The following is a 12,289-nucleotide window of genomic DNA, read 5'->3' on the forward strand; positions in this document are numbered from 1 at the left end:
TTGCCCCTAAGGGTTCTTTGAACGTAAGTGACCTAATTAATTCTGGCTCATTACGACACCCAATCCAGAATAGCTGATCCCCAAGTGGGCTCAACCACGAGCTGCTCTAAAAAAGCATTCTGTAGGCATTCTAGGAATGCCTTCAGTTGAGAACAATACACTAATTTTCCTTTTCACCTGCATGACAATCCTGCATGACTATTGTAAGATTGCCCTTTTGGCAAGCATTTTTAATCTCCCATTGTACTTTGTGGACCACATACTTACGACTGTTTGGGGGTTTCTATACAATTCCCAACGGGGATTTCTTTTACATTTGCTGTTCCTTAATTCTACCCACAGATTCTACACCTTCCAACCCTATGCAACCTCTTTCTAATGATTTTATTTAAAATTTTACCAACAGAGCCACACAACCCCACTAACAGCTTGTTCTTGGCTTGTTCTTTCAAGAAACATATAAGTATCTGGGAAACAAGAGGACCTGCAGATGCTAGAGATCTAGAGAAATACACACAAAGTGCTGGAGGAGCTCAGCATGTCAGGCAGCATCTATGGATGGGATTCAACATTTCCGGCCAAAACCCTACATTGGGACTCTTGATACCCACGTATCTGGAATATCAACAAGCAAAGACAGTAAAAAGTAGTGCGAAACAGGGAAAACATTTGACAAAATATAGTTCAAGGCTTAAAAACCTGCCAATCAGAGCTCAATAGTTAACAAATACAACAACAGCAATAAACAATTTCATCAATACCGACATTGACTTTATTTTAATGAAAATATCTTGATTCAATTTCAATCAGCAAAATTTCCAAAGGTAAATAAAAACTGAAGTGATAACTTTAGAAAAGACTATTTACACTCAAACCCACTTAGATTAACACTACCTTGGACAGAAGGAGGAAGAGAAATAACACACATGAAAAACAAAAATCACACAACAGTCAGATAAAACTTGAAAGTATATTTTTTCATCAAAACTGAACTGGATTCAGCACTCCCTGTGTGTGTCTGCAATCATGATAAGGAATACAGCCCAGAAACTCAAATGAGAGGCTAACTCAGAAAAAATGAATCATCACTGTGGAAGAAAACATTAACCAGTGGAATGAGTATGACCCTCCATGGGAGACATCCCAACGATCTGAGCAGACGAGATGTTGACAAGGAAGCATCGAGCACCTGACTGAGAGTTGGAGACCTCTTCCCAGAAACAGAGGGGTTCCTTGCAGAAATGCAGGACAAGGTGGTTAACAAAAGGAAAAACAAAATTGAAAATACATGAAATACAAACAACGCAGTAAGTGCAGAAAATGCAAGAGAAACCAGACACGATCCAACACATTCCAGGATCCTGCAGCAGTTTAACTCAATCTGATTACTTACAAAGGTACAATCAAGTGGCAAATATCATTCACCAAAATCTTACTTTAAAATACAAACTCATGAATGACCACAACTTCATTGAAGCACCATAAATTCAAGCCTGATTCAGTTTCAGAGTCAAAATCTTACAAATTATATGATAATCAATACATTACTACTAATACTACAAATGATAACCATCCAGATATAATATTACAGGATAAACAAGCAGGAACAACTCCCTCAATAGATATAACCATTCCCCGCACACACATGTTCCTCGACCAGTGGAGCACCTCACCACAGGCATTGTTTGTGTCATCAGTCAGACAACCAAATTATTTTCTCTGTCAATCGGCTTCGAAATATTGCAACTCTGTCATTCGTTGCCACACCCCACTGCTGATTCCCTTCTCCTCACCATGCGTTCTTACCCCAACCATCATCCAGAGCCCCAAGCTCTGCCCTGCGTGGACCCGCCTCTGGTTTCTGACCCTGCTCCGTTGAACAACTAACTGATGGCTTCCCTTTCTGCTTTCAGTCTTTAGAGGACAGTGGACAACTCTTTAGAAGCAGGGAAAATGACCCATAATGTGGAAATGAGTCGTGAATAAGGATGTTAACTCCCAATGTCATTCTTCTTCAGCCCAGAGATTAGAGGGGCGAAGAACATCTCAAACAGAACTGCAGTCAGCTCAACTTCTTCAGTCTGCAGGAAATTCAAGGGAAACCTCTTCACCCACAGAGTGGTGACTTTTGGAACCCATCACCACAGGGAGAGCGAGAGATGAACAATAGGGGAGGATTTAAAAGGACTGTCATGGAACAGAATCACTGGCAGGGTCCAGCCAGCCTGAGTTGACGCTCTACTGTACACTAGGTATGTTATAAATTCACTAAGTACCGGAGACAGAGTTTAAAATAGAACTGATTTATTTGTCTCAGATCCAGAATATTAAACTCCAGTCCCATTAAAGGTGAACGTGCAGCAGAAGAAACTCCTCCCATGCCCAGTGACCAGGGTGCAGAACTGGGTGTGGTGAGCAGCAGCAATAATTGCAGAGTTCAGCACCGACAGTCACTCTCGAAATTGCATTCAGCAACAGTGATGGACAAATATCCAGCATGCAGCTCATTGAAACTTTCTCCTCAGGTGAACCCGGTAATGTGTCACAAGGTTAGAATATTGAGAGAATCCTTCCCCACATTTACAGCAGGTGAACAGCCTCTCCCCAGGGTGAACTCAATGATGCACATTTGGTGGAAATGGCTGAGAGAAACTTTTCCCAAAGTCTGAGCAGGTGAACAGCCTCTACCCAGTGTGAACTTGCTGGTGTCTCAGTAGATGAGATGACTGAGCAAATCCCTTCCCACACACTGAGCAGGTGAACGGCCTCTCCCCAGTGTGAACTTGCTGATGCCTCAGCAGATGAGATGACTGATTGAATCCCTTCCCACACACTGAGCAGGTGAACGACCTCTCCCCGGTGTGAACTGACTGGTGTCTCCGTAGGTGAAATAATAAAGTGAATCCTTTCCCACAGTCTGGGCAGGTGAACGGCTTCTCCCCAGTGTGAAATTGGTGGTGTCTATGAAGGTCGGCTGATCGAGCGAATCCCTTCCCACAGACTGAGCAAGTGAATGGTCTCTCTCCAGTGTGAACTCGCTGGTGTGCTATTAGGGTGGATGATCGAGTGAATCCCTTCCCACAGTCTGAGCAGGTGAACGGCCACTCCCCAGTGTGAACTCGCTGATGTGCCCGTAGCTGGGATGACTGAATGAATCCCTTCCCACATTCTGAGCAGGTGAATGGCTTCTCCCCAGTGTGAACTGACTGGTGCCTCCGTAGGTGAGATAATAAAGTGAATCCTTTCCCACAGTCTGGGCAGGTGAACGGCTTCTCCCCAGTGTGAAATTGGTGGTGTCTATGAAGGTCAGCTGATCGAGTGAATCCATTCCCACAGACTGAGCAGGTAAACGGTCTCTCCTCAGTGTGAAATTGCTGGTGTATCAGTAGGCTGGATGATTGAGTGAATCCCTTCCCACAGTCTGAGCAGGTGAACGGCCTCTCTCCAGTGTGAACTCGCTGATGTATCTTCAGTTTAGATGATTTAATGAATCCCTTCCCACAGTCCGAGCAGGTGAACGGCCGCTCCCCGTTGTGAACTCGCTGATGTGCCAGTAGTTGGGATGACCGAGTGAATCCCTTCCCACAGTCTGAGCAAGTGAGCGGCCTCTCCCCAGTATGAACTGACTGGTGTCTCCGTAGTTGAGATAATAAAGTGAATCCTTTCCCACAGTCTGGGCAGGTGAACGGCTTCTCCCCAGTGTGAACTTGGTGGTGTCTATCAAGGTCAGCTGATCGAGTGAATCCCTTCCCACAGACTGAGCAGATGAACGGTCTCTCCCCAGTGTGAAATTGCTGGTGTATCAGTAGACTGGATGATTGAGTGAATCCCTTCCCACAGTCTGAGCAGGTGAATGGCCTCTCTCCAGTGTGAACTCGCTGATGTATCTTCAGTTTAGATGATTTAATGAATCCCTTACCACAGACTGAGCAGGTGAACGGCCGCTCCCCGGTGTGAACTCGCTGGTGAGCCATTACATCAGATGACTTAGTGAATCCCTCCGCACAAATTCAGCAGACAACCAGCCTCTGCCCAGGGTGAACTGACTGGCGTGTCCACAGGTCGGAAGACCGATTGAATCCCTTCTTACACACAGAACAGGTGAATGGCCTTGTCCAGTGTGAAATTGCTGATGTACCTTCAGCTGAGATGACTCAGTGAATCTATCCCTGTAGTCTGAGCAGCTGAATGGCCTCTCCCCTGTGTAAAATGATGGGCATGGCAGTCGGTCAACCCCTCCCCACAGTCTGAGCCGGAAGGATGATCGAGTGAATCCCTTGCTCCACTTCATAAATATCTGGACAGAGTCAACAAAGCTGGTGCATTGTGGTCGAGATTCCTGTAGATAAATTCCTTGTCATTTCTAACCTGTAAAAAGATTTACAAAATCCATAAATGGGTGTAGGACAACATTTAAGATGAAATCACTTGAGTTGTCAAGGTGTGATCTGGCACAGTGAGGTTCAGCCCAAGTTGGAGACAGAAATCATCTTCTAACTGGGCATAGTGCTGGTATCTGGAGTGACCATCAAATTCTTAGATGCTCTTCCTGTCTCTATGAGAAAGGGGCATTTCTGCCATCTCCAATCTGTGACCTGGCTCAGTGTGACTTTCTCCATTGGTATTATTCCCGGTTCCCACTGAGCTGCATGGTTTCCTGGCCCCAGAGTAACTGAAACACTCTCACACAAATAGCCAGCAGTGCATTCCACACACCCACCACTCTGTGTAAAAAACCTACCCCTGACATCCCCTCGGTATCTATTTGCAAGCACCTTTAAATTATGCCCCCTCATGTTAGCTATTTCAGCCCCGGGAAAGAAACCTCTGGCTCTCCACACGATCAATGCCCCTCATCATCTTATACATCTAAAAAAGGCTCTAAACATAAACAAGAAATTATACATTGCTTTGAGGATTTGTAAGAAGTATACAAAAATATGAGGGTATAGATCGGGTAAATACAAGCAGCTTTTTCCACTGTGGTTGGTTGGGATGACAACCAGAGGTCATGGGTAAGTGGGGAAGGTGAAAATTTATCTGAAACATTTGGAAAAGCTCTTTACTGAAATGGTCGTGACAGTGTGGAATGAGATGTCAGCACAATTGGTGAATATGAGCTCAGTTTCACCATTTAAAAGAAGTCTGGATGGGAGCCTGGATGGTGGGGGTATGGAGGACGATGGTCCCAGTGCAGGTAGTTACATTAGACAGCATAAATGTTTTTTCGGCATTGACCAGATGGGCCAAATAGCCTGTTTCTGTACTGAACCTCTCCTTGTTTGTATGACAGAGAAGCTGGACAAACTTGTTTGGCAGGGAAAACTGGTAGGTGTGACACCGGAACAGCAATGTTTGGAGTTTCCGGGAGCAATTCAGGAGCTGAGTGATCGATACATTCCAAAGAAGTGGAAGCATTGGAGACGCAGGAGGACACAACTGACACTTAAATGAAAAGCCAAAGCCAACATAAAAGTCAAAGAAAGGGCAAACAAAAGAGCAAAAACTTTTGGGAAGCTTTCAGAAACCAACAGAAGACGGCTAAAAAAAAATCAAATGAGCTCAGGGCGTGGAATGATGATTAATGAGTCAGTCATTAATGAGTCTTGGTAGTACCCAACAGTCTGAGGCATTTAGAGGAACAAAATATCTGGGGCCTCAATATCTCCTAAAAGCCAAGATACCCTGTACCAGTTATCTTTCAACTTTTATTTTGACAGGCACATACAAACTAGACACCCTCAAAACTTCACTTCTGAAGGCCTCCCACTTACAAAGTGCACCTTTACCAGAAAACAGCCTGTCCCAAACCACACTGGTCAGATCCTTTCTGACACCTTCAGAATTGACCTTCCTCCAATTTAGAATCTCAACCCATGATCCAGATCTCTCTTTTTCCATCTATATTTTGAATTTCATGGCATCATGATCACTAATTTCTGTCACCAACCCTAATCATTTCCTAACAGCTTATTTCACACTTCTACGTCGGGAATTCTATGAACTGATTAAGGGTACATTTGACAAACTCTACCCAATCTGGTCCTTTTACAGTATGGGAGTCCCAGTCAATATGTGGAAAGTTAAAATCACTTACTGAATCAACCTTTGTTTCTTGGCATGGTCTGCAATCTCTCTACAAATTTGTTCCTCTAAATCCCTCAGACTGTTGGGTGCAACCAAGTCCTAAAAATGGCTACAATATCATAATTCCCTGTCCTGAGCTCATCTGGCTTTCCTACGATGCTTCTTGCATTGTGATATACACAGCTCAGCACATTCATCGCACCATGCTCAACCATTTGATTGCTGACTCTATCTGAGGTCTAAACAAGATCTGACTGGTGTCAAGAAAACAAACTCTCCCTCATTGTCACAAAAACAAAGGAGCTGATAGTGGACGACAGGAGGAATGGAGACAGGCTAACCCCTATTGACATCAATGGATCTGGGGTTGAGAGGGTGAACTGCTTTAAGTTCCTCGGCATAAACATCACCGAGGATCTCACATGGTCTGTGCGCACCGGCTGTGTTGCGAAAAGAGCACAACAGCACCTCTTTCAACTCAGATGGTTGAAGATCTGGGATGGGGCCACAAATCCTAAGAACTTTTCACAGGAACACAATTGAGAGCATCCTGACTGGCTGCATCACTGCCTGGTATGGGAACTGTACTTCCATTAATCGCAGGAACCTGCAGAGAGTGGTGTGGACAGCCCAGCACATCTGTAGATGTGAACTTCCCACTATTCAGGATATTTACAGAGACAGGTGTGTAAAAAGGGCCCAAGGATATTGAGGACCCAATTCACCACAACCACAAACTGTTCCTGCTGCTACCATCCAGGAAACGGTACCACAGCAAAAGGACCAACAGGCTCCGGGACATCATCTTCCACCAGGCCATCAGACTGATTAATTCATGCTGATACAATTGCATTTCTATGTTATATTGACTGTACTCTGTACAAACTATTTATTCTAAATTACTGTAAATTCCACATTGCACATTTAGATGGGGACATAATGTAAATATTTCTACTCCTCATGTATATGAAGGATGTATGTAATAAAGTCAATTCACCCTCTCCACTATCTGTTCTGTCATTCTGGCTCCCATTCCCCCAACAACTTATTTTAACCACATCACCCTCTCCCCACGCTAGCACTAGCAAGCCTCACCACTGGGATATTAGTCCCCTCTTGTTCTGTTCCCCTCACTAACGAATCCCCTCTCACCCCTTTGACTTTCCTCTGCCAGGTAATCCCCCCAACAGTTTCTAAAGTGGATCCACCTGTTGTTGTGTGGGATGGCCACAAGAGTACTCTGCGATGGTGATTTAACCTCATTCCCCTTCCCGACTCTCACCCAGTTTCCCGTGTCCCGCACCTTGGGTGTAACTCACCTTTCTTCATGTCATATCTATCACCCCCTACAACTCCCAGCTGATCCAGAATTCATCCATTTCAAGTTCCCACTCTGTAAAGTGCAGGGTTACAAGCTGCAGCTGGATGCACATCTTGTAGGTGAGGGCATCAGGGACACTGGAGGTCTCCCCACCTTCCCACCAATGTCCCCTCTAATTTGTAATGACCAGTGTGCACATAAATCCTGTATTGTGCATTCTTTTATCCAGTGACAACATGTGCACAGTGAATTTTATATAGAGAGGTATTTATTTTAACAGCTAGCAAAGCACTGTCGATAAGAACTTTGATCTCCTCTGGGTTCGATGGAGTTCATCTGCACTCTCACACAACCGATATAGCAGGCCTGTAATGGGTAACGAAGGATTTTCCCACCACAGCTTTTGCATATTGTCCATATGTGGTGTGCTTGCTGAATTATGCTTTAAAAAGTCAGATTTCCAAATACCACTCCACTTCGTCACACCTGTAAATTCTCCAGTAACTCTTGCATCACCACAATAGACACAGGTAACACCAGTTTCCACATTCAACATAAATATTTTCCTGAACCCTCCTGAGGAATTGAGCATATATGAAAAAAAATATTTTGAACCTATGTAACCTCTATCTAAAAGAATAATTGGGACCGAACAGGAATTTTTGAACTGAAGTAAACTCTGCCTTCAGCGGTTAGCTAAGACAAGCTTAATAACAGTTCTCTGCGGCTTGCAGAGAGACACACAGACAGCTGATAACATTATACATTGTACCCTCGCTTCAGAAAAGGAAGAATCGATAAATTGTACATCGTACTCTCGTTTGTCTGGGGGAAAGGAGGACTCAATGATACAGACAGGACTGAACATCTGACTGTAATTAAGTCACAGCCTTGCAAAGAGAATAACTGATAAGGACTGGACAGTACATCCATCTGTAAATAAAACTTTGATTTCGCGAACTCTCTTATCTAACTAATTAAATTTTGCACCAACAGACTTGTTGGGTGTACCAATTCAAATAACATCTTGCAAGAGTAATGTATGGGGCTTACTATGTGTAAATATACAGCTGTAACCTGACTAAGTCAGTCCACTTGTCAGATGGTGGCAGTGCTTACGTGCCTTCCCTTTGACAACTGGGTCTCAATCTCCCGCAGGAAAATGCACAATAAACTGTGGTGACGATAAGAAGCCGGTCTCCCGTGTTTTATTCAGATTCAAAGTTAACATTTGGCGTCACAAAAAGGATCCCAATATAGGGAGTACCAAGCAGACGGGCTGAGTAAGCGGCTGGACCACTCTGGGGACTGCGGAGACCGACCAGGCGCCCAATAGGTATTTTACCTTTTGTCTCTCTCTGTTCGTTCCTTTGGAGGAACAGTCCCTCGCCCGAGGCTGATCGCATACGTTGACGGGATCGGGAAAGAATCTGTCAGGAGGCTCGTATAAGGAAGGCAAAGTTTTACTTAGTGGGCAGGAGGTATTACCTGGTAAACTTTACTCAGTGGACAGGAGGTAGACTTGCCGGGTAAATTTATCAATTGAGCAGGAGATGCCAGCCGGGTAAAGTAATGAATTGGGCAGGATGTGCCGGCCGGGTAAGTTTATCTGATTGTTACTTGAGCAGCAGGCGTTGTGCCGGGTAAATTACTCAGAGAACACGGGTCAACTGCAGTCGATTGATACGCTTGGAACAGGAGCAGACCCACACAATGTGTGTGAGAGGTTTCCAGACAAGGAAAAAGATTTGCGAATGTTGACTGCAGTGCTCAGTAAGCAGTTGGGGGACAAAATGTGGCCACTGGGATCGTCTGCAGTACACATTTACCTCATGAGAACAAGCAGTAAATTAGATATGGCACAACAACTGTGGAAAGAAGTGGAAATTGTTGAAAAGGGAATGGAAGGAAAAGGCAGATGTAAAGTGGAACAGTATATTATTAGCAAGTTGGAGGAATAATGCATGTGACAAAGGAATAGAGTTATGTACTGCAGAAGAAACACCAAAGGTTGGGAGACACTAAAAGTGGAGCGTGAGTGGGAGGATGGGAGCTGAAAACAAGAGCAGGAAAACAGCGTAAGCAAACCAAGGCCTAGATAGGAGATAAGGGCAGGAACGTCAGTCTGAAGTTCAGGGGATGCCTCTGAGGAGGAGCGCAAACTGTGGTCCCGGACAACATGCCAGAAAGACCCCGACCTAGGTTTTTGGATCACCCCAGCGGGACAGGTTTGTGTTCCTACACAGTTCTTATCAATATTGGTCAATTATATACATAATTGTAGACACCTGGAAAAGGAGGGAATAGTTGGTAACCTGTACCCTGCACACCGGGTACGACTCCCGTACCAGATGGACCTTTTTCGTGTCTACAAGTTGATTTTATTGAATTGCCTAGAGCATATTGCTATAGATACTCCTTAGTTATTATAGATGTGTTTAGTAGCTAGACTGAAGCTATTCCAGCTACCAATAATACTGCTTTGACTGCTGTGAAGGTATTATTATGGGAAATAATTCCTAGGTACGGCCTGCCAGAGATGCTTGTGTACCATTGCTCCCAGAAAGTCTACCAGCAAAATTAGATGTGCATACTCTAGGGGAAGAGATGGGGAAATATATATGCCAACTAACCAAAATTTTCCAAGCATTACATTCACAGCTACGACAGGCTTAGAAGGAAGAGAACTACCCCGCAGAGAGGAGTGACTATCCCACCACAGAATCTGGGAATTTTGTCCTGATCAAGAACTGGGATTGAGAGAAACTTGGACGTCGGTACAGAGGACCATATCAGGTGTTACTGACCACTCCCACGGCTGTGAAACTGAAGGAGCAATCTCGGTGGATAAATCGAACAGACTACAAACACGATACTGAAGGTACTGAGTAGAAGGACTCTCTCGGACTAAAGGAAAATGTATTGGTTGATAGTGGTATCCGTGTTTATGTCTTTGAGTGGGCTCACCCCAGCATCCGGGGGCCCCCGTTTTAACACCTTTCTGTCTCTCTATCACACCTATGCCAAACAGGTAGAACTAGGTGTCTGCTGGGTTTGTGTCACAATTCCGCAGCATGGTAAAACTATGTTTCCAATGTCAGTAATCCCGCTCAACCAGAGTGAGGAACACTCAGCCTGGGCTTTCTCAAATAACACCCGGGGAAGTGAGATGAGGAACCACGGTCCAGTCAGAGATGACCATGGCTGTCAGTGTTTTGAGGAATGGTATCTCAGGCCCCCACTAAATGGAAATTCCTATACTGGGAAACATGCATCCTGGCCATACTTGCAGGTGCCCAGCAGCGGAGAGGAATAACTGAGACTGAACGATTTTGGATGATCACTTTTCTCTTCTATGGAGTAGCCAGGAATTCACGAGAGATGATCAATTTGGCTACAGCACTTGAGGAGCTGGCCACAATACTGCAGGGGCCCTGACAGAAACACAGGCCCAAGTAACAGAAATATCTACTGAAATGATTGCAATCCGGCAAACCGTCCTACAGAATCTTATGGCTTCAGATTTTATCCCAGCTGAGAAAGGGTGAACCTGTGCTATTATTGACACAGAATGCTGCACCTATATCCCTGATGAGTCTACTAACATTACACCCCTCTCCGAGCACACTGCCGAGGAGACTGCAGCATTAAGAAAGTTGGACAGGATTTACATGGGGTCACCAAAGGGTCAAAATGATGGTCTTCGAAGGCCTGTTCACTCATATGTGGAGCATGATATTGCATTATGGCCTAATAGTTCTACATGTCATTGTTATAATTACTGTTGTACGCTGTTATTACCCACTGATATGTCAATGCTGTACTCGGTTGCTTTCTCTGTGAAAAATTACTGCTTTGTTGATCATGTAATGATCAAAAGGAGGGAATGATAAATTATGTAAAAGGGTTAACACGTTGTTAAACGATAGCAGCCTGTTTTTCTGAAAGAAACTGCTGATGATCAACAGATGTGCTGAGCCATGCTGAGCCATATTTCTTCTTGAGGGTATCTAGCTAGGGTTTCAGGATGCTTATCTCCTTGTGCACTCATGCACAGAGATAGGACAGCTTCAGTCTGTTCTGTGTGTGTAAGCCATTATGACTATTTTGTAATTTGTCTTTAGCAAATAACTTTGACTCCAGCCTGTCTTGTGTGGGGGTATCTGGACAGATATATCTGTGGTGTAAGGGGAATTGTTAGTCAGTTAGTGGATTGGGCAGGAACAGTCATGGACTGTTCCTGTTTGAGCGAATAACTGAATAGCCCCGGGTGCTTGGAATAAAGAGTTTGTACTTATACGATCTCTGAGTGACTTTATCCGGATTCGACTTCCACAGAATGGGAGTGGTTTTAAAGGGCTGGGCTGCTGGAAGCACATTACCAGACCTGGAGTGATTGCAACTGGGTCTGACAGAGGCATAACTGGCTCTTCTGGGAACATTCAGTCTCACCCCAACTATTTCCTACCATCCTTTGTACAAGTATGCAACGTCTAAAAGACCAGTGTTTGAGTAAATGAGACTCACCAAACTTTCCCCTGACTGAATCACTGGATTCTCCGAGTCAGATGGGTCCTCTCCAGCTGATGCTCTCAACCCTCGGGCTGATTCTCTTGTTGCTGTTCCCTCATCTTCAGTCGTGGTTTGCTTCCAGTTGGGGTTTTTCTTCCAATAAATCTCTCAGCGCAGGTCTAACGTGAAAGATAATGAAGCACAATAACAATAAAAAGAAGAAAAAAACATTTCTGCTTAATGTTACTAAGAACAAAACTCACTGAAATTTAAACATTGAAGGCAGATATAATGATCTCAGCGAACAATCTATTATTGTCCCTCACACGTCACAAAACGATGTGGGATAAGAACAACCCATCATTCAGT

General features: G+C 44.4%; 1 protein-coding gene across 1 annotated transcript; it reads right to left on the reverse strand.

Moving 5' to 3' along the window:
• Positions 1–1,752: 1,752 nt before the first annotated feature.
• Positions 1,753–12,080, reverse strand: LOC140208179 (uncharacterized). The gene is made up of 2 exons (XM_072276665.1): positions 11,936–12,080; positions 1,753–4,368 (listed from the first exon to the last, which is right to left on the reverse strand). Exon 2 carries the CDS (start codon positions 3,972–3,974, stop codon positions 2,685–2,687), a length of 1,290 nt encoding a protein of 429 aa, XP_072132766.1. The 5' UTR covers positions 3,975–4,368; positions 11,936–12,080; the 3' UTR covers positions 1,753–2,684.
• Between the last annotated feature and the right edge of the window lie 209 nt (positions 12,081–12,289).

Source organism: Mobula birostris, chromosome 13 (assembly GCF_030028105.1).
Source record: "Mobula birostris isolate sMobBir1 chromosome 13, sMobBir1.hap1, whole genome shotgun sequence".
Classification (NCBI taxonomy): Eukaryota; Metazoa; Chordata; class Chondrichthyes; order Myliobatiformes; family Myliobatidae; genus Mobula; species Mobula birostris.

Bases quoted from the DNA above. Each gene is read 5' to 3' on its own strand.
- LOC140208179 (XM_072276665.1), bottom strand. From the start codon at position 3,974: ATGGCTCACCAGCGAGTTCACACCGGGGAGCGGCCGTTCACCTGCTCA.